Source organism: Palaemon carinicauda, chromosome 40, assembly GCF_036898095.1.
Source record: "Palaemon carinicauda isolate YSFRI2023 chromosome 40, ASM3689809v2, whole genome shotgun sequence".
NCBI lineage: Eukaryota > Metazoa > Arthropoda > Malacostraca > Decapoda > Palaemonidae > Palaemon > Palaemon carinicauda.
Genome location: NC_090764.1, coordinates 10,251,311 through 10,274,675, shown reverse-complemented (window position 1 = coordinate 10,274,675; position 23,365 = coordinate 10,251,311). Strand labels below are relative to the sequence as shown.

Below are 23,365 nucleotides of genomic sequence, written 5' to 3'. Positions count from 1 at the left end.
TCAAAACTCAACTTTCCTCTTACCTAGAGAAACTTTGTTGAAGATCAAATCATCAATTGTGAGAAACTCGCCTTTAGACTAACTACAAATTAAGTTATTTAAAGAATGGCAAAGAAAGATATGAGAGACTAACTACAAATTAGGTTATTTAAAGAATGGTAAAGAAAGTTATGAGCTCCCATTATCTTCACTGAATATAAGCTAAATAGTAAACTTAAATGAACCCAATTTCATATCAATTCTGCAAAACTACCATTATGAAAAAAAGAACGAATTATAAAGTCAAGGAATTCTTTTTGTCAAACTACGAAACGAAAGGATAAACCTGTTGAAGAAAAGGAAGTGCTTTGATTCTCATTTATTGTAGCTGTGAACTTATGGTAATTAAAAAAAATCTTAGATTAATTCTAAGAGTAGGAAATCAATATATCTATATATATGGAAGAATATATACACACAGCCATCTATTATACATAATAGTACTGTATAAAACGATAAAGCTTTTCACTAGGTAAAATGTATTTTTTTCTCTTTTCTTGAGAAGCTATTAAGCATTAAAACATAATCCTAAGGCAAAATTCTTTGCCTTAAATACAAAAGAAAAAACCTGCATATATGGATAAAAGTGATTTGCTAATTCCCAGTTTCTATCAAAAGTAGACCGAGATAATATTTAAATAAATTCATTTTATGATTCTCACTTATTGGACTTCATACTTTAAGAATGAAATTGAAAATTTCTTCAATACTTTGGCATTAATAATTAGTAGACTAGAACTAAAAAAGCAATACTTTCAGATATACTTTTAAAATTAGATTAAAGTATAATATTGTATAAAAGAAATTGGATTAAAACACTGCATCTACAAAAATACTGTATAAAATTTTCTCATGAATATTAAATTTCCATTATCGGTGCTGATTGTTTTCTTGGAAAACTAAATTTACATTTACCAACACTTTTCTTTGTTTTTGTGAGACAGTTTGCAAACCGCATCCCTGAGATGGTTTTAGGCTTTTCAGCTAATCTTCAATGTCTGGAATGTTTTCATCAAGTAGGCGATGTTCGAATACAGACAGATGTCTTGTGATGAAAAGCCATCTGAAATGAAAATAAAGTAATGCTAGAAACCAGTTTTAAACGTAGTGCTTAGCAATTCTCATTTACATTTGAAAGTATCAGTTGCCAGGAATAATCAAGTATTTGGTATGCTAGTCAATGGCATATGTTAAGACCCTTTGTTTCCACAGGATTCATTGTTTTCATAAGGTTTAAGTATACATCATACATATACCAAGGCACTTCCCCAATTTTGAGGGTAGCCGACATCGAACAAAGGATAAAAAAGGGGACCTTTCCTCTCTACGCTCCTCCCAGCCTGACGAGGGACTCAACCGAATGCGGCTGGTACTGCTAGGGTGCCACAGCCCACCCTCCCCCCGTTATCCACCACAGATGCAGCTTCATAACGCTGAATCCCCTACAGTTGCTTCCTCCACGGTCATCCAAGGCGACCGGAGGAAGCAGCAGGGCATACCGGAACTGTGTTACAGTCGCTTTTGGGAACTTGCATGTATCCCAGTTCACTATTGAAATAATTTTTATATAATAATTGTCAATTTCAAATAAACTAACTAGGATTCATGTGCTAAATTCCAAATTACCATGGTAAATATGGTGGTAATCTATGAAAAATGAACTACCAAACCAAATAAAACTTGTTTAAAATTTAAATCTCACCTTTCAGATTTAATCTGATATAATAAAATCCATGATACATATAACCACATTCATGTATAATAGTTTGGAGGAGTGGATTAATGATGAAGGATATGAATTAAATCAAGATAATAATTCATATCCAAGTACTGTACATTAAAGCTAATGACCTGAAATAAGCCCACCACAACATTAGCAAGGCTTTCTTTAGTGCGTGGTTGACTTGTTGCCCTTTAGTAGACCTCAATATGGCAGTGAGTTGGCAAGGGATCTTCTGCTTAATACAAAAGAAATACATCTGCTTGACGCAGATAATCAGACTTAAACATCTCTGATACATGACAACATTTAAAACAATAATCAAGGAGGTAACAAGTGAGTTTTTGACGAGTGTTGTATTTCAAATGCTGATTCAATTTTGCTGATTAATTTAACATTCTTCATAAAATCTAGCTTATGCAAATTTGGGAGACATAGTTGTACCTCTAGTATTCCTAAGAAAAGGGAATAAGCTGTAGAAAAAAAAAAAAAAAAAAAAAGGGCAGAAGAAGTGAAAGGAGGCAGTACCAACTCCATTTCCCTGCAGAAACAAAGGGTCTTGTATATGAAATGGCAAAATATCGTATACTTTTCTTAGATAATAGTTGATCTCTTCCTTCTTTGAATGACTACCAGGTTTTTCATTGAAATAATTAAGCTCATTGTAATCCTCTCTCACAGTGGTTATATGTGAGGTTGTCCTTATTTATAACGTGGACATTCATCATAAGAAAGCTTATAATCGTGCCCTGAATGAAGAATTCAAGATGATACATGAGTGAGAGATATTAAGTAGTTATTTCTACTGAATGTTCTACACGGTGAAGTCCCGCTCATGAACAAGTGTACTGCCATCTTCCTGTAATAAACTTGGTTATGTATGTAACACACTTGAAACATTAAAAGATTAAGACATCTACTGTATTGTACTCTAGTGTATTAGTAAATTATACTTACACATATGTACAGAATGGAAACAGGAAAAACAACGAAGTCATCAAGTACACTGCACCAGGAAATGATTTGATGGAGGTGTTATATACTAATGTGTACAAAGGACTTGACATGAGAGGTACTGCTGCTTCAAATGCTGCAGTCATTGAAAAAACTTTCCCAATTTCCTCATCTGGAACGATTTTGCTCAAGATTGATCGGTTTACCAATGCTGCCAATCCTGAGAAACCACCAACAACAGTACCTATACAAGAAAGAATAAGCATCAGATATTCACAAAATTTTGAGTGCTTGCAAAAAGAAAAAAAAAGTCACAATTTCAAAGCTTAATTACATTGCATGATTCCAATGCTGTATAAATAAATTTTCTATCCAAACATGATTTGTACAATCTCAATGTAAATGACTGAACTTTTAAGATACAATTCTGTATAGAATATTGCTAAAATGTAAAAATATATTTTTCTTTGTTATAATATCACGAATAGTGTTTAGTAGCCTCAGTTGAGGATTTTGTCATAAATTGAATTTTCTATGGTTCATAACATTCGCTAAAAGAGATGCATACTCGCATTATTCCATTTGTCTCTTTTCTTCCGCTGTTAACTTGTGTACATCTGGGTGCTAACTTTGATAAATTAAACCCATTACCCAATCATTTATATTAATTTTTTAATCATCATCAGCGTTTTCACATCCGTTCTTCTCAATGTAACACCAGTTCTCTTCACCATCTTCTGTTTTGTATTCAAATTTCCTGCTCTTCCATCTGGGCACGATCTTCACTTCCCCATTTTATTTTGTTTTCCTACAGGTTTTTGTCCCAGTTTCATACCTATTGCTTTTCGGACCAACATCTCTCTTCTCATCACATGAGAGGATTTGGTTTCAAATCCCCCCTTTGCACAAACATGACAAGTGTTAATCTGTAATCCACTGATTTATACCTATGCAACGTTCTCTCCTACCTTGTGATATAGGTCTTGTTTGACATTTCCTTCCGAAGCAGATCAGTCTTATTGCAATTAAAACTTTTGGGGAATAACCTGACTACCATTGAAAATATTAGTTTAGTATTTATGAACAACCAGAAGGGTAGTTTTTCTCAGTGAATTAAATCTTCATCGTACAATTTGTGATACAGTACAAAAGAAATATCCAATTACTATATATGACAACAATAGCCGTTTAATATTTTAGAATTGGATACAGTGTTAGGAATTATAGCTTACTTAAAGTTATACATTTCCATAATAAAATAATATAGATCTCATATAAGTTTTATAAACAAAGTTATGTCATTCCATATCTGACTTATCCTCTTAATGCATGACACCTCGTAGTAACGGGGGATGTTGAGGAGGGAGAAGTCTAATTGGTGGGGGACCTCTGGTAGTGGTTTCAAGCGCCCCAGTTTTTATACAGACAGCCTATAAGGGTAAGCGAGTTGGGTATATTCCTGGCATTCCATGCAAATTTTTCTCTGGTATATTTAGCAGTATTTATACCTTAGAAATGGTGCTTTAAGGAGCATTTCACTGGGCGACACAGGTCCCTCGCCCAGAAATAGATTTTTCCTTCGTCATAATCCCCTAGTGATCACTTCCTCCTCTCATTTTAAAAATAAGTTAATTTCATTTCCTTTGGAAGTTAGAATGGAATAATTCCTGTTTGTAGAATAGAATCATCCCTGTTTGTATAGTAGAACAATTTCTATTTGTGATAATCCAAATATCTTTGGATGATGGTACATCTTTTCACAGAGCTAAAGAAAATTTTATAGAACCAACATTACACTGCTTTGTTTGTGTTAAAAGTACATTCCGCTCCACATGTCAAAAGGAATATTTCATTGAGAAAGACTAGATCTTTGAAATGCAATGATCCACAATATTTATTTATAGCTTTCCTTTAAAGAGTCAAAAATATTTACCTAATGGCTAAAAACTGTATCGAAATAGGATACTGTATTCTATAAAAAAAATATAAAATATCGAAACTGTTAACATAACATGAACACTTACCTAAATACATATACCAAGAACTTGGAGCAAACCCTGTTACAATGGAAGACGCTACTCCACTAAAGCAACCAATGATTCCTAAAACCGAGTCATGCACTTGTAATTTGTAGCTCAGCAATGGTAACATAATTCCAACACCTGCAAAGGCAAGGAAAGAAAACTCATTTAAAATCTAAATTTTTTTAATGATTTATTTCTTCATCTTCCACACTGCATTTCATTATACTGTATATGAACTCATTTAAACAATTTAGTGAAATCATTTGTTCCGACGCAATACACAAACCTCGTAATCATTTAATATAGGAATTTGCTTCAGTGCAGCTGAAAAGAATTCCTATATTAAATGATTACAGGTTTGTATAGCTACAAAAAAATATAATTTAAGACAAATTGTCATATTGTAACTGTTCACACAATAAGGTCTTTACTTATAACTATACCATATTTGTGACCTTTACTTTACTGTATACTGCATATAACTATTGCATGTATATGATCTTATTCAATACGAAAAATGAGTAGTGGTAGTCCTTTGCTAGCACATGCAAATACAAGGTTTCTCACCAGTCATTTGACTCAATTTCTGTTTGTCAGTGACTACACAGGTCAGTGAATTCCCCAGATATTTCCTGAGACTTTAGGGTTGTATAAAGATATTTATATTACTAAATAAATTTAATGTATGTAGTTATTTTAGAAGGTATTCATTATAATTTTGTTCTTCTTTTTTTTACTTATAGGATACTGTACTTTTATTTATCAGTAGTCTAGCAAAGGCTTTATTCATCGTCTTTGAATGTCCTTGAGTTCTACTTCATTTAATATGTAAAAGAAGAGCATTGGTAGTCTTGTGCATACACATACAGATAGAAGGGTTACCTGACATCACATGATTTGCTTTCAGTTGTTTAAAATATTTGCTCTGTTCATTAATAGGATACTGTATTTTTACAATTCATCCTGGCTATTACTACTCCTTCAATACCTACTTTGAAGTCAAGGATTGATTTTAGGGACATGAATGGATGTTGATTTCGTAAGACAGTACCCATGTACTACTGGAAATCATCGCAAAGGTACCCATACATGTTACTTTAATTTGCATGGTTTACTCACACCCAGACTAGTTGATTACAGTTGGGTGTGCAATTTGAGGGTTTGTATATAATTCTAAATTTTACTTAGAAGGAAATCAACAGAAGGAAATCAAAGCTAGTTGATTACAGTTGGGTGTGCAATATGAGGATTTGTATATAATTCCAGATTTATAAGAAAATCAATTACATAAGCAAGAAGTTAACCTTACCCAAAATTCCTGCGAAGCACCTCACAATTCCTAAGTGTACGTATTGGTTATAATCCCAACCAAATTTTATTTTCACAAAGAGGTAGGCAATATTTGCGACTCCTGAAATATAAGGTAAAACTTTAAAGAAAAATGTTTATAATAAAATTTATTTCTATACTCGCCTAATGTTTACTTTGCTTCTCCAGAAGATCGGTTAATCAACATTTAAAAATAAATTTCATATATTCTTTCTGTTTAATAAACAGATCCCTCTTATAAAGTAATGAGACACTCTAGTTTTAAATGGTAAGAGGCAAATAGCCAGGGACTTATTTCAGTTTTGAAGTTGAACTATTATCTGTCCTCTTGACATTACAAGTCAGTAGGGAGTAGGGTTGGATGTATATGATGCTTATATTGCTGATTCCAGCACTCTGATGGAGGTGAAAAGCCAGTGAACGAAAGCGATAGGTAAATTATAGAATTAAAATTAAAGTGTAAAATAATTACAATTCTTGATTCAACTGATCTAGAATAATGGTAACAAACAATCTTAGATATAAGGGGCTCTATGCTTTTTTTTTTTAAAGATATTTGTAAAACTTCAAAAATAAGATTACAAGTCAACTGAACTCCCAAAAGTTGAAAGACCACATCACCAGCAGCCACTATAGGACATAGAGCCCAGCAATCTCGATAAGTAAACCATGATTCTGCAAGGTAATGTTCAGCAACCATCGACATGATATAGCATTGAGCTGCTGCTAAAAATCTTTCTAAAGAAAGATTTCTAAAAAAAAAATAAGAGATGTAGGTGTACTCCTAACTCTTTTACCCCCAATGGACGTACTGGTACGTTTCACAAAACTCATCCCTTTACCCCCATGGACGTACTGGTACGTCCTTGCAAAAAACTGCTATTTACATTTTTTTTTGCAATATTTTGGATAACTTTATGAGAAACTTCAGGCATTTTCCAAAACAATGAGACCAACCCGACCTCTCTGTGACAAAAATTAAGGCTGTTAGAGCAATTTAAAAAATATATATTGCAAAATGTGCTTGAAAAAAAAAATGCCTGGGGGTTAAGGGTTGGAAAGTTCCAAATAGCCTGGGGTTAAAAGGGCTAATATCCTAAACCTTAGCCTTCAAGGCTTTTTTAAGATTTGGATCCAACTCTATACAAGTTTATGTGACCAAATGTCTAGAAAGGACACTGAAAATTACGACAGAGGATAATTTGGAATTCTAATCCCACATTCAAACTAATGGCCATAATTTGACCAAAAGTTACTGAACGGCTCTTACTAGAGAAAACTATTTTCTGGTGAAATGCTAACATCCATTTTCAGAGGTGATGTGAAAAATTACAGCAGACGTAGTCTTAAAATGAATCTTGCTCTTAAGGTTGGAAATAGGGTTGTTGTGGCCTGTTGGTAACGCCCTTGCCTGGTGATCGCCAGACTGGGGTTCGAGTCCCGCTTAAACTCGTTAGTTCCTTTGGTCGCTGCAACCTTAGCATCCTGTGTCTAGGGCACTGACCTGCTTGATAGGGCAATGTCACTGTCCGTTGCCTCTGCCATTCATGAATGGCCTTCAAACCTTTAATACAGACAATCATATTATGCTCCCAAAGCCTACCTTGAAATATAGAGCTTGTAGTTTATTATGGATTCAGCTGAAGCCATTGCTAATATTAGTACAAGATTTTCCTATCGTTCAAAAATTTTATCTTTTTAATAATGTAAAATCAAATCCAAGGCAAAAACTACACCTGATTACTTTAGGTCTTTTGATTCTAAACACCCTTAAATACGCACGTTATTATACCTGCGCATTTAATCCTCTAGCAATAACTTAGTGGAACAATTATTGCACAAGGCCATTTCAAAAACAGAAGAAGATATATCTAATTAGACTAAAGTTAACTAAATCAAATCCAAGGCAAAAAATACACCTGATTACCTTAAGTCTTTTGATTCTAAAAACCCTTAAATACGCACGTTATTATACCTGTGCAATTAATCCTCTAGCAATAACTTAGTGGAACAATTATTGCACGAGGCCATTTCAAAAACAGAAGAAGATATATCTGATTAAACTAAAGTTAACTAAGACGCGTATGAAAATAATATTAAATCTGGACTGTAACACGGTAAATGAGAATACTGAAGGCTGAATCATGCCTCTTGCTATATGCCATATATCTGGCACTTAGTATTGAGGTTGAATGAGAAATTTCAGTATTGATGAAAGATGTCACTGCAAGAGAGCTTTGAGGAAGAAGCTAAATGAACCTCAGCTGAGCTTCATATATATAAGGAGATTTTTCAACATATATCAACAGCCTTCATTTTTGTCATAGAGAGGTCAGGTTGGTCTCATTATCTTGGAAAATGGCTGAATTTCCTTAAAAAATTATAAAAAATATGAAAAAAAATTCAAATAGCAGTTTTTTGCAAGGACGTACCGGTACGTCCATGGGGGTAAAGGGATGAGTTTTGTGAAACGTACCAGTACGTCCTTTGGGGGTAAAAGGGATTCAAAAAATAGCCAATTAAAAGGAATTCACGGATCTAACGGCACATGCAGAGGTTTCTATTGATACTCTTTCATCTCTTAAGGAGAGTGACTCCGGACCTCTGCTGGGAATTTTGAAAATTTGGATTATTACATTTTTGGCAAGGAGAGCATCTATATTTCATGCTTCAAATAGTTTTTAATGAGAATAATTTGTCTTATCAGTATTACTAACAATTTCTTTTTATATATATATATTCACGCGAGTGAGTCTGGTACCTTACGCCTGGTACCTATGGTACCTATTTCTATTATCTCCCCTGATATTGATATTGCTTTTTCTCCACATGCCCGTTTTAAACAACACTTACCCTTAAATTTTTTCCTATTAAATTTTTCCCATTTTCTTTTGTGTAAACAAATAAATGCCCTTAAAGGCATAGAACACACCAATGGTATGGTGTCTACTGTATACATAATACCTCATCCCAGTGGCAATTTGGAATAGTTTAATACATATTGCAATTAGCTGCTAAGGCTCACTTGATCCAAGGATTTATACATGTGAACATTTAAGTTAAAAAATTTTGAAAATACATTTACACTCAATTTAGAGATATAAGTAGAGAAGTGCATATGAATAAAATATTTTAAAAGATATAGCTAAAACAAAAAGCTTTATAACTTACCAAAACTGAAAAGAGTTGAGAACATTGAAGTCATAAGAGCAAGGATTTTACCCCGCCCTTTGTTTGGTCGAAGCTTCGAGCACACAGCTATAGCATCTTTCATATTCTGAGTATCAAACAAATCTCTAAACATGGTATTTGGTTTCTGGGTAAATTCAGCATCATCAAGTCGATGCTTTGAGAAAGGTCCACGCGTGTCTTCAATCCTTATAAGCGAGTAAATAATGGTCAAGAAGAAGAGAGATGCGCTTATTCCATATATTCCAAAATAATTCAACCTGTAATATATGAAATCACTAAGCCAAATACCAATTGGAAATCCAAGCACAAAACAAAAGTCCATTAGTGCTATGCGTGTCGTTCTTGATCTTGGCTTCGTAATATCTGCAATGTATGAAAATGCAGCCATTATCATTGTCATAGTTCCACCAGTAAATACTTGTGGGATTGCAGAGAACAGAACGAACATCGAGGGTAAGTCCATCCAGTATGCGTTGGCCTGAGGAGGAAAATATCATGTTATAATACTTTTGAATTTTGACAAACATGAATTTTCATTATGCAAACAAAAATTAATTCATAATGAGAATATTTTTTGCCAAGCTTTTTCTTCATTCCAATTAAATAAACTTTCAGTTGATACAATCAGCATGTTAAGCTTAATGATATTCAGATAAAAACTTTGAAAGTACAGTATGTAATTGTACTTTATAGTTAGCATGCTGATGATGTAGTGCAGTAATAGTATTACACAAACGATGCAACTATTTCATCTTTATAATCATTAACTTTGATATCTCTTGCCTTTTTAAGAACTCATCGATCACTACAAGATAAGCTGTACAAAGGCAAAAGCATAAATTTAAAACTGGCAGTAATGTATATTGTTTCAGTGTTTGTTTTGATATTTACTATATCCTTTCTCGTAACAAAAATATTGCAATCTATTACAAAGGGGGATAAAAAAATATACTGTTTTGTGCTACTCTAACATGGAAAGAAAGATGATAAGAAAGTAAAGAAAGTGATGTCTTGCCATTAGAATGATCTACATATTATAAATTTTGTAAATGACTTTACCAATCAAAACAAACAGCTGAAGAAACAACTTGAAAAAAGGTGATTTAAACTTTATACATAAACAATTGGAATTCTAATTATATTGAATTTTGGTTGTGTATTAATTACTACCCAGTGCATTAAAAGACAGCAAAGTATTCTTTACAAATGCAACATTGTATGCTGTAAATTGGCAAATAAATGATCATATACAAAAAACACAGAAAAACGATGAACTAACCAAAAGTATGAGTGTGGACAAGAAGCTTCCACATAAGGGTAAGGTTAGCGGCACTTTCCGTCCATACTTGTCACTCCACGCTCCGATGAATAATACAAAGAAAACACTGGGAATAACTGTTATTAAGTCTTTGTACATATTTATGAGGGTCACTTGCTTTTGTACTTCAGCTTGAATATCTGGATGAGCTGTTATATTAGCACAAATTTCACTCGTGTAGTTACGCTCGTTACAAACCTGGAAAATATTATGAAGGCCTTGAATCAATGATAAAGATTAGGTCTAAAAAAATTTTTATGCCACCAAAAACCTTAATATCTAACATAAGCAGTCAAATTTTTACCAAATTAAAAGCAATACCTGATATAAAAGAATAAAAAATTTTAAAAGTAATTTATGAATTTCTTAGTTACATAGACCCCAATCCTTTCATAGGAATATAATTTCAGCTCAGCTCGGGCAGTGACTTAATGAGGTGGTAGTAGGTACTGTCTAGTGGAGGGTAAGTCACGCTCACCTGACAGTCAGATATGCACTAACTTTTGACATTCATAGCACTCGCATAGTTGGGGGGAGATGAGTAACTTAAGGAACTCGGGTTTATATATTCATAAAGTTATATACCAAATAACCCAATGTAAATGTATTACAGTACTTATAAATTTGTGTACCAACTTAACCCTTTCGCCCCCAAAGGACGTACCGGTACGTTCTTGCAAAACACTGTTATTTATATGTTTTTAATAACTTTTCGAGAAACTTCAGGCATTTTCCAAAAGAATGAGACCAACCTGACCTCTCTACGACAAAAATTAAGGCTGTTAGAGCAATTTGAAAAAAATATATAGCAAAATGTGCTCGAAATTTAACCTTATGGCAGGGGTAAAAGGGATTGTGAAACCTTACCTTTTCGAGTAATAAATTAGTTGTGAGTGAAGACTGCAAAGACCAGCTTACAATGTCCAAAAGTAGTATTGGCTCCACAGTGATCATCTTTATACCTTCTAGCACTCTTCTGCAACACCCTGGCTTTTCAGAACGGTATTCCACTGAAATTTCTCGAGGGTGATGGTTTGCATTGTCGAGAAGTTCAGAGTCTGAATGTACACTTTCATTTTCCTCCATTTCTGAGAAATGAAGAGTCACGCTAGGTCTACTGGTCATCTCTACAGCAATTGAATTTCCATTTATTTTACCAACAAAGAATTGATAACAAATCTACTACTGGTCAATGCATACAGCAATTATTAGGAGAATGTTTAAGCATCTCATTGCCTCATGCTGTCTGGGTTTCTCATATTTTTAATGTGTTCCTTCGGTTCTGAAAAGAAAAATATCATGGTTAAATTATTAATACAAAATGTGAAATAAATGTCATTGAACACTTAATAGCTAGAATCACAAACTATAATTTAATAGATAGGTTAAAATGTTATTTTCATTAGTAAAATAAATTTTTGAATATACTTACCCGATGATCATGTAGCTGTCAACTCCGTTGCCCGACAGATACGCCAGCGATCGCTATCCAGGTGGGGGTGTACTCAACAGCGCCATCTGTGGTCAGGTACTCAAGTACTTCTTGTCAACAAGAACTCAATTTTCTCCTCGGTCCACTGGTTCTCTATGGGGAGGAAGGGCGGGTTCTTTAATTCATGATCATCGGGTAAGTATATTCAAAAATTTATTTTACTAATGAAAATAACATTTTTCAATATTAATCTTACCCGATGATCATGTAGCTGATTCACACCCAGGGTGGTGGGTGGAGACCAGCATACATGTTAACAAAGAAGCTAAGTATCCCGTATTTCATTTTATTAGTTATTCAAGATAACATAAAATAAATAAGTACCTGGTAAGGAAGTCGACTTGAACCATTACTCTGCCTTTATTAAGTACGTCTTCCTTACTGAGCGTAGCGGTCCTCTTAGGATGCTGAACGACTCTTAGGTGCTGAAGTATAAAGGGCTGCAACCCATACTAAAGGACCTCATCACAACCTCTAACCTAGGCGCTTCTCAAGAAAGAATTGACCACCCGCCAAATCAACAAGGATGCGGAAGGCTTCTTAGCCGACCGTACAACCCAAAAACAACAATAAAAAGTATTCAAGAGAAAGGTTAAAAAGGTTATGGGATTATGGGAATGTAGTGGCTGAGCCCTCACCTACTACTGCACTCGCTGCTACGAATGGTCCCAGGGTGTAGCAGTTCTCGTAAAGAGACTGGACATCTTTGAGATAGAATGATGCGAACACTGACTTGCTTCTCCAATAGGTTGCATCCATAACACTCTGCAGAGAACGGTTCTGTTTGAAGGCCACTGAAGTAGCCACAGCTCTCACTTCATGTGTCCTTACCTTCAGCAAAGCAAGGTCTTCTTCCTTCAGATGAGAATGTGCTTCTCTAATCAGAAGCCTGATGTAGTAAGAAACTGCGTTCTTAGACATTGGTAGGGAAGGCTTCTTGATAGCACACCATAAGGCTTCTGATTGTCCTCGTAAAGGTTTTGACCTTTTTAGATAGTACCTAAGAGCTCTAACTGGGCAAAGTACTCTCTCCAGTTCGTTCCCCACCAAGTTGGACAGGCTTGGGATCTCGAACGACTTAGGCCAAGGACGTGAAGGAAGCTCGTTTTTAGCCAAAAAACCGAGCTGCAAGGAACATGTAGCCGTTTCAGATGTGAAACCTATGTTCCTGCTGAAGGCGTGGATCTCACTTACTCTTTTAGCTGTTGCCAAGCACACGAGGAAAAGAGTTTTTAATGTGAGGTCCTTAAAAGAGGCTGATTGGAGAGGTTCAAATCTTGATGACATAAGGAACCTTAGGACCACGTCTAGATTCCAGCCTGGAGTGGACAACCGACGTTCCTTTGAGGTCTCAAAAGACCTAAGGAGGTCCTGCAGATCTTTGTTGGTGGAAAGATCCAAGCCTCTGTGGCGGAAAACCGCTGCCAACATACTTCTGTAACCCTTGATCGTAGGAGCTGAAAGGGATCTTACGTTCCTTAGATGTAACAGGAAGTCAGCAATCTGGGTTACAGTGGTACTGGTTGAGGAAACTGCATTGGCCTTGCACCAGCTTCGGAAGACTTCCCAGTTAGACTGATAGACTCTGAGAGTGGATGTCCTCCTTGCTCTGGCAATCGCTCTGGCTGCCTCCTTCGAAAAGCCTCTAGCTCTTGAGAGTCTTTCGATAGTCTGAAGGCAGTCAGACGAAGAGCGTGGAGGTTTGGGTGTACCTTCTTTACGTGAGGTTGACGTAGAAGGTCCACTCTTAGAGGAAGAGTCCTGGGAACGTCGACCAGCCATTGCAGTACCTCTGTGAACCATTCTCTCGCGGGCCAGAGGGGAGCAACCAACGTCAGCCGTGTCCCTTTGTGAGAGGCGAACTTTTGAAGTACCCTGTTGACAATCTTGAACGGCAGGAATGCATACAGGTCGAGATGGGACCAATCCAGCAGAAAAGCATCCACGTGAACTGCTGCTGGGTCTGGAATCGGAGAACAATACAACGGGAGCCTCTTGGTCATCGAGGTAGCGAACAGATCTATGGTTGGCTGACCCCACAGGGCCCAAAGTCTGCTGCAAACATTCTTGTGAAGGGTCCACTCTGTGGGGATGACTTGACCCTTCCGGCTGAGGCGATCTGCCATGACATTCATATCGCCCTGAATGAACCTCGTTACCAGCGTGAGCTTTCGATCTTTTGACCAGATGAGGAGGTCCCTTGCGATCTCGAACAACTTCCTCGAATGAGTCCCTCCCTGCTTGGAGATGTAAGCCAAGGCTGTGGTGTTGTCGGAGTTCACCTCCACCACCTTGTTTAGCTGGAGGGACTTGAAGTTTATCAAGGCCAGATGAACCGCCAACAACTCCTTGCAATTGATGTGAAGTGTCCTTTGCTCCTGATTCCATGTTCCCGAGCATTCCTGTCCGTCCAATGTCGCACCCCAGCCCGTGTCTGATGCGTCCGAGAAGAGATGGTGGTCGGGGGTCTGAACAGCCAAAGGTAGACCTTCCTTGAGAAGAATGCTGTTCTTCCACCACGTTAGAGTAGACCTCATCTCTTCGGAAACAGGAACTGAGACCGTCTCTAGCGTCATGTCCTTTATCCAGTGAGCAGCTAGATGATACTGAAGGGGGCGGAGGTGGAGTCTCCCTAACTCGATGAACAGGGCCAGCGATGAAAGTGTCCCTGTTAGACTCATCCACTGCCTGACTGAGCATCGGTTCCTTCTCAGCATGCTCTGGATGCATTCTAGGGCTTGGTTGATCCTTGGGGCCGACGGAAAAGCCCGAAAAGCTCGACTCTGAATCTCCATACCCAGGTAGACAATGGTCTGGGATGGGACGAGCTGGGACTTCTCTAAATTGACCAGGAGGCCCAGTTCCTTGGTCAGATCCATAGTCCATCTGAGATTCTCCAGACAGCGACGACTTGTGGGAGCTCTTAAAAGCCAGTCGTCTAAATAGAGGGAGGCTCTGATGTCTGCCAAGTGAAGGAATTTCGCAATATTCCTCATCAGTCTGGTAAACACAAGAGGTGCCGTGCTTAGGCCAAAGCACAGGGCTTGGAACTGGTACACAACCTTTCCAAAGACGAATCTCAGGAAAGGTTGGGAGTCTGGATGGATGGGGACGTGAAAGTATGCGTCTTTCAGGTCTAACGAGACCATCCAGTCCTCCTGCCTGACCGCTGCTAGGACCGACTTCGTCGTCTCCATCGTGAACGTCTGCTTGGTGACAAAAGCATTGAGAGCACTGACGTCCAGCACCGGTCTCCAACCTCCTGTCTTCTTGGCTACCAGGAAGAGACGGTTGTAAAAGCCCGGGGATTGATGATCCCGGACTATGCCCACTGCTTCCTTTTGTAGCAAGAGCGACACCTCTTGTTGCAACGCTAGCCTCTTGTCCTTCTCCTTGTAGTTGGGAGAGAGGTTGATGGGAGATGTAGCTAGAGGGGGATTGCGGCAGAACGGAATTCTGTATCCCTCTCTTAGCCACTTCACAGACTGAGCGTCTGCACCTCTGCTCTCCCAAGCTTGCCAGAAGGTGTTGAGTCTGGCTCCTACTGCTGTCTGGAGAGGAAGGCAGTCAAAACTTGCCTTTTGCGGACTTGGAACCCTTCTTGGACTTGCCACGGTGACTGTCTGCACGGGTACCTCCTCTGCTGGAGGTTCTGCCACGAAAGGGTGGGATGAACCTAGAAGCAGGTGTATCAACTGCTGCAGGGCGGAAGGGTCTAGGCACGGAAGGTAAGGTTTTAGCCTTACGTGCAGAAGAAGCCATCAGATCATGAGTATCCTTCTGGATAAGTGAGGCAGCCATCCCCTTAATCAACTCCTCCGGAAACAGACACTTGGAGAGAGGAGCAAACAACAACTCTGACTTCTGGCAAGGAGTGATACCAGCAGATAAGAAGGAGCAAAGATGTTCTCTCTTCTTGAGGACTCCTGATACATATGAAGCCGCAAGCTCACCAGACCCATCCCGAATTGCCTTGTCCATGCTAGACATGATCAGCATGGCCGAGTCCTTATCTGAAGGGGAAGTCTTCCTGCTTAAGGCTCCCAAACACCAATCGAGGAAGTTGAATATCTCGAAGGCACGAAAGACTCCCTTCAACAGATGATCAAGATCTGAAAAGGACCAGCAGATCTTCGAACGTCTCATAGCCAACCTGCGGGGAGAGTCAACCAGACTTGAGAAGTCGGCCTGGGCAGAGGCAGGAACCCCCAAGCCAGGTTCCTCTCCCGTGGCATACCAGACGCTCGACTTAGAAGCAAGCTTGGGAGGAGGAAACACAAAAGAGGTCCTTCCCAGTTGCTTCTTGGAATGCAACCAGTCCCCCATAACCCTCAAAGCTCTCCTAGATGATCTGGCGAGAACAAGCTTGGTGAAGGCAGGCGCAGCAGACTGCATGCCCAGAGCAAACTCGGAGGGAGGAGAACGAGGGGTTGCAGACACAAAATGTTCAGGATACAAGTCCCTGAACAAAGCAAGGACCTTGCGAAAGTCTAAGGAGGGTGGCGAAGACTTGTGTCCTTCAACATCAGAGTGAGGTTCATCCAGATGAGCAGCTTCATCATCCGATACATCATCATCCGAAAGTTGAGTTGTGAGTGGCAAAGGCAGAGCAGCAAGCTGACCAGCTGAATCCTGCGGAACGGGTGCATGCGTACCTGCGGATCCAACATCATGCTTCTGCTGGACAGTCTGCGAGCTGGCAACCACAAAAGCAGAGGGCTGGTGTGAGGGAGGGTCTGCGGTGGGCTGAGGAGCATGCGGTATGGTATGCAGAGCATGCTGTAAGGTATGCGGCTCATGCTGCATGGTATGCGGAGCATGCTGTAAGGTCTGCAGAGCATGCTGCATGGGCTGAGGAGAATGCCGCATAGTGCTGGAACCCGGCAACTCCTGATGCGGCAGCTCACGCATGTTAGCAGATGGTGCAGCAAGAACATGCGTCTGGCAGGGAGGAGCTCTCACAGGTGGGGTGTGGGAGCAGGCAGCCGTAGTATCTGCTGAGCGCACAACCTCTGCGGGTTGTAGGCTAACAGGAGAGGTGCTAACCTTCTCGGCATGATACTCCTGCATGAATGCCGCAAGCTGAGACTGCATAGTCTGCAGCATGGACCACTTAGGGTCTACTGTGGTTGGAGCAACAACAGACGGAGCAGTAGCCTGTTGAGGGACCACTCTACCTCTCTTGGGAGGTGTGCAGTCATCAGATGACTGTGGCGAGTCCGAACTGACCCAGTGGCTACACCTGGGCCGTTGGACAAGCTCGGAAGGGACCTTACGTTTGAGCGGTCGTGAGACCTTGGTCCACCGTTTCCTCCTGGAAACCTCTTCCACAGACGAGGAATGTAAGGGCTCATTCGTCTGTATGTGGATGGGACGATCCTTAACAGATACGTCCGCAACCACTGAGGATACATCCGTGCGCCGATCAAGGCCTGCCGAACCCTTTGGTCCTTCGACATTGCTTCTCCCCTGGGCTTGGGAGCTTGCAAGAGGTCCCGGACTGGGAGGACGACTGGCACGCACAGATGTACCCTCATGCGCAACACTGACACTGACACTATGCACATCACTAGCACTAACACTTCCCACTGCACTCTTCGCTTTCAGCTCTCTGACATCTGCCAAGAGCTGATTGCGGTCACTAACCAACGACTCCACCTTATCACCGAGAGCCTGAATGGCACGCAACATATCAGCCATTGCAGGCTGAGCACTCGTAGCAGGTTCGGGAGTCACCACCACAGGGGAAGGAAAAGGTTGAGGGGCATGGGGAGAGGAAAAATCCACAGAGCGAGAAGAACTCCTCCTATCTCTCTCCTTCTCTAACCTACGTGCATATCTGAGGAATTCATTAAAATCGAATTCCGAAAGCCCAGCACATTCCCCACATCGATCTTCCAATTGACAGGATTTACCCCTACAATTGGAACATACGGTGTGAGGATCTATAGAGGCCTTCGGAAGACGCCTAGTACAAGTCCTAACACTACACTGCCTGTATTTAGGAACTTGGGAATGGTCAGACATCTTGAATTTAGAAGTAGTCAAGGGGGAATTCCAAAATTAAGCAAAGTTCGTTAACCAATGAATCAAATTAATTCCAAAAGCTTGCTAAGCTAAGGATAAAGCTTCCTGAACAGCGAAGGCTAAACTTTAGAGCAAATACATCACCAAATCGTGAACAAAAGACTCCAAAATCAACAGCGTATCCAAGTAGGTCTTGCCGGCGGCACGACAGAGGAAAAATTGAGTTCTTGTTGACAAGAAGTACTTGAGTACCTGACCACAGATGGCGCTGTTGAGTACACCCCCACCTGGATAGCGATCGCTGGCGTATCCCGACCGTAGATTTCTGTCGGGCAACGGAGTTGACAGCTACATGATCATCGGGTAAGATTAATATTGAAAAATAACTATACTGCATAAACAACTAAACCACAATGCAACAAAAGACATTGAAAAAATCACAAATTTTGGCTGCCTGACACGGGCCTAGACTCAGGGCACGTTTCCTACCACCTGAGGTTAGACCTCACAGAAAACGGAAGTAGGGTAAACTACAGAAAACTCTGGTCGGATGAGAGGAGATTCCAGGTAAGTCCTAAGAAAGTAGTTCGAGGTAAGTTTCCGTGTTGGAACAAAGAAAAAATTTAAAAATCAATTTGTATTTTTCCTAACTATGCAAACACAAAACCTTTAACAGGAGTATTACTTTAGCAAAGCTAGAACAGTTGTTCAAACTTTTAACGAGGTAGTAATACCCACCAGACTGATCATCCAAATTTGAAAATATCCAAACTCTTCAGACTGAGATCTAGCTAAAAGCTGAGCGACAGGAAGATGTGATCCCCAATTCATTACAGAGACCCCACATGGAGAAGTATCCCTCCTGTTATACTACTAGCAGAAGAGTAGCTCTACCAGTACTTAGATGAGGAACATCAGCAAATCCAGATGCCTACTGGTGTGTGGCACTTGGGAGACATCAAAGTAACATGAAACCAAAATTTTCCACAGATGGTTGAGTAATTGATAAACCAGGTAAGCAGGCAGAAAAGTTAAGGTACCTAGAACTGGTTGAGCAGCTTATTGGAATATATTCTAGAACTGGAGTTCTTGATCAACCAGGAAGTGAACAGGTTCTACGATGGCATTACCCAATATATAAGAAGTCTTTGCTGCTATGCAAGAAAGGGAGGAGTCCCTGATCCTGCTCCATGCCCCTGGTGATTGTCACAGTTAGAACATTCCTCTAGCTGGAATGGAACTTGCGTACAACTCTATCACTTTGTCGGGTGCCCAGGTACGTACTTGCTTGTCCAATTGCAACGGGTCTATGAAACAGAGCCACTTTGCTTGCAGATATAAGTCATGAAGGTTTTGTTGTTCTTCAATTCTTCCAAGTGACTTATTATTAAAACCAGTTGGGAAGATAGCAAAATGCATTACATGAACTCCCAGTAGATTAAAAAGCAGGTGTTTTACATCTGTGAATTAGTTTCCTGAAGTGTTTGTGTACTCCAGATGAACCCCATCATCCCATGCTTCCTAGTATAATGTAACCATACCAAAGGGAAATCTCTGGCTGATTAATAGTGATGCTTCCAACAATCTTGAAGCAATTTCTGGTGTGGGAGACTGTGTAGAATGAGTTCCCGATGAATAAGGAAGTCTCAGGTGACGTTACTGTCCAATTGGAAGTTTTTGGTTATGCAAGAACAACTGTGCTACTTCCCTCTGTATGTTGAAATGAATACTATATGCATAATCTTCCTCTTTTCCTTCCTGGCCATGTGGCTGGTTACCAATTGAACGTGATTCTCAGATTGTAGCACAAGAGAGTCAACTATCTTGGTACTGGAGCATTGCCTCTTAGAGGGAGACAGGACAAGTCGATTGTCAAAAAAATTCCATTAGGCGAGTCACAATCGAATAGGTAACAGAAAGATGAATGTGAATGTTTAAGGCGATAGACTGTCTATAGCTCTGACTTTGTTTTAAAAACAAAGGCTACAGGATGAGGAAAAAATTATGATGGACCGAATGGTGGCTATGTAGATGTTTGTAGCTTTCAGGATCACTGAAGACAAGAAGTCTTCTTCCTAATGGCAGATCGTTCGGTACTAGCCATCTTTCTTTTGTACAAAAAGATGATCAGTTGACAGGCTCCATTTGACTTTTCCAGTCAAAGAGTTGACTGTACAGTAGTGCCTACAGAAATGTCTGAAGATTTTTCATGTGTTCTGGATCCGGATATCCATTTCTTACCATCTACAGTCGGCATATGAAAAGGGGGATGCGCTGTCCACAGACTAGTTAAATGTTACCGTTGATTCATCCATGGTCAGCATATGAAAAGAAGTGTTTCATTTGTAGACTTGAGTAAAATGTTGGCAATATTCATTGGCCGAGGTCTGGAATCTCTGAATGCTCTTGTCATTATTATTACCACTTGCCAAGTTACAACCCAAGTTGGAAAAGTAGGATGCTATAAGCCCAAGGTTAGAATCAATTTCTACATTTCACTTAATGACTAAATGTAATTAGTTAAGTTACAGTACGGTTCTGTCATTTTTTATTTACCATATTCTAAGACCCCATCTTCCCTTCAAGTCCCCAACATTTGACAATGCATATGAGGCAAGGGAAACCCTGTAAAAAGAAGTTTACCGCAAAGTTGGTGGTCTATAATTTTAAATGCTTTCATGCTAATTGAATACCCTCTTGTTCTTTAACCTAACCTAACTTTGTAAGCCTTGCTCTTACTCATTCAAAGGGACTTTAACATCTCAAACACCTAGCATAAAGTGGCTAGAATAAGAAGTAAGCGGTAAAAAATGTAAGGGGAGAAAACGGTTTATATTTACCCCTATGGCATCACTGGTAAACATAAAAACCTCACTATTTCTCCCCCACTCTCAACCTAACCTAGACCTTAAGTGCCCTTACTTTTCAAATGTAGCTATCCCATTTACTTAAATTAACTTACTGCTTGAACACTATCTTTTAACTCTTCCAACATTCTCGTATCTCTGCGAGGTGCGCAGGTAACCCTATAGCAAAAAGCCAATCCAAAAATTATATCAGTAACTTGTGGTAAGTACTGTACGAATAATTTGGGAGCCTTTGTAGTTTCATGGGACAGACCGAAAAACCACATTTTACAAGGGAACAGATACAGGAACATCAGCTAACATAAGGTGTCCCACTTAACCTAACATAGGAGCCATATCACTACCTACGTGCGCTTCTACGCTCAACCGCTACGTGCGCGTCTACGCTCCACCGCTATGTGGGCGTCTACGCTCCACTGCTACGTGTGCGTCTATGCTCCACTGCTACGTGCGCATCTATGCTCCACTGCTACGTGCACGTCTACGCTCCACTGCTACGTGCGCGTCTACGCTCCACTGCTACGTGCGCGTCTATGCTCCACTGCGACATCCCTTAGATTACCATATTCTTAGCTTACCTTGCCCCAATGAACTACATTCACCCCACAATGGGTAAAAATCCACTTATTTATCCCTACTGTTCTTCTTCTTTGTCTACATCTTTTCCCACTTTTATGTGGGGTCGATGTTTCTGGTCAGCTTTCTCCATCTACCTCTGTCCCACACTTCATCACCGGTTAATCCCTTTGATCGAAGGTCATCCTTGATACAGTCCATCCACCTTCGCTTTGGTCTCCCTCTCCTTCTCGTTCCCTGCACCTCCATTTCCATCACCCTCCTCCCCATATTCTGTTCATCTCTTCTCATGACATGACCATACCACCTCAGTCTACTTTCTTGGATCTTATCTGATAGTTCTCTAACTCCTGTGGTACCCCTAATTACCTCATTCCGTATCTTATTTCTTCTTGTCACCCCCACACATCCATCTCAACATTCTCATCTCTGCCACATCCAGTTTCTTCTCTTCTGTCATCTTTATTGCCCACGTCTCCGTTCCATATATCATTGCTGGTTTTACAACGGTCCTGTGTACTTTACCCTACTGTATAACCCCAATTTTCACTGTGGTCACCTAGATTTAAAGAGGGGGTGGGGTGAATGAAGTTTATCGGGACAGGGCGATATCTTTCTTATTAATAGCCCAATCGTTTTTCCTTATGGGGAAGATGTGCTTTACTACGATCTGATATACCATAATATGAAGTTGTTTTATATTTTCTAAGTTCAGGCCAAGAAGGGGGTCCGGGGGCTTGCCCCCACTAGGGGTTGTGACCTGGGAACTACTAGGTTCGGTTAGGTTGGGTTTGTGGGGGTTGTATGATAGCGACAGTGGTTGGGGGGTCGCAGGGGGCGTTAGCCCCCACTTAAGTCATTAGGAAGGTAAGGACACGGCTTGTAGGTCAGGTTAGGGGGGTGGGGAGAAGTTTGGGTTAGTTGTCCAATTTTTTCGGCTTGTCCCCATAAACTGCAAAGGCTTCCTGATCTTGGCCATAATCTAATAACCATGCAAAAATAAAAAAAAGTTACCACAGGTTGAACGATGCTGAGAAACTTATCATTAACATCCTACCTTTAAATATTCCGTGGATGACAATAGGACGTAGCCTAACCTAGGCTACGACTGGTCTCACAAAGTTCAAAACCAAGTTCGTGTGACCATGATACTTATATTAAAGCTGTTGCAAAAATCTAAGTTGAATGTCAGCTTCTAGGATCACCCCAACTGGAAGTTGCAAGTCACAGTACATTATTCAGATAATAACACTGAGAATAAAGACTAGAGTAAGGATTACATTGTTACCATGCACAAATATTTCAGGAATGTTATTACGAAAGTTACAAATACGAAACTTTCTCATAAAAGAATATGTTTGGTCACTGTATCTTTACCCGAAACGGTTTTATACTAAAAGATATTTGAGATGTTAAAGTTAATGCTTCCTCCTATTTCATAAAACAGATTAAAATCTATTTTGAAATAATCCTCTTAAAAAGTCAAGGTTTCTGTTGGATATGGCAACGCAATTACAGAACGCATCACGTGCGTTTGTTTGTTTACTTTAGTCAGCTGATTAAAGACATGTTGTTACGGAAAGCGGATGCCCACGAAGAAAGGATGATGTTACGTAATCGTTATCTAAAGCCCAGTTACATAATAGAGATGATGATTACAATTGAATAAGTATATCGATCAAATTTTATACTATAAGCATAAGATCAATCAAATTAAATCTGTATGTTTGCATTTGGGAGTTTATCAAATCATGTATGTGTCATTTGATATTGATATACATACTGAAAGTCGAGGTGTAGTGATCTACAGGTATTTATCATTAGCGC

The 23,365-nt window shown here is 39.6% G+C and overlaps 1 protein-coding gene across 1 annotated transcript; it reads right to left on the bottom strand.

Annotated features, from left to right (window-relative positions):
- Window positions 1-374: 374 nt before the first annotated feature.
- LOC137631535 (probable peptidoglycan muropeptide transporter SLC46) lies at window positions 375-22,854 on the bottom strand. Its single transcript, XM_068363308.1, has 8 exons — window positions 22,596-22,854; window positions 11,444-11,858; window positions 10,538-10,774; window positions 9,238-9,736; window positions 6,047-6,148; window positions 4,738-4,875; window positions 2,717-2,957; window positions 375-1,102 (listed from the first exon to the last, which is right to left on the bottom strand). Exons 2-8 carry the CDS (start codon window positions 11,699-11,701, stop codon window positions 1,024-1,026), a joined length of 1,554 nt encoding a protein of 517 aa, XP_068219409.1. The 5' UTR covers window positions 11,702-11,858; window positions 22,596-22,854; the 3' UTR covers window positions 375-1,023.
- Between the last annotated feature and the right edge of the window lie 511 nt (window positions 22,855-23,365).

Excerpts from the sequence above, each read along its gene's own strand:
- LOC137631535 (XM_068363308.1), bottom strand. The coding sequence starts at position 11,701 with ATGACCAGTAGACCTAGCGTGACTCTTCATTTCTCAGAAATGGAGGAA. Across the intron at positions 10,775-11,443 it reads CTAATTTATTACTCGAAAAG|GTTTGTAACGAGCGTAACTA; the intron begins GTAAGGTTTCAC and ends AATATTTTCCAG. Across the intron at positions 2,958-4,737 it reads TTCTTGGTATATGTATTTAG|GTACTGTTGTTGGTGGTTTC; the intron begins GTAAGTGTTCAT and ends TTTCTTGTATAG.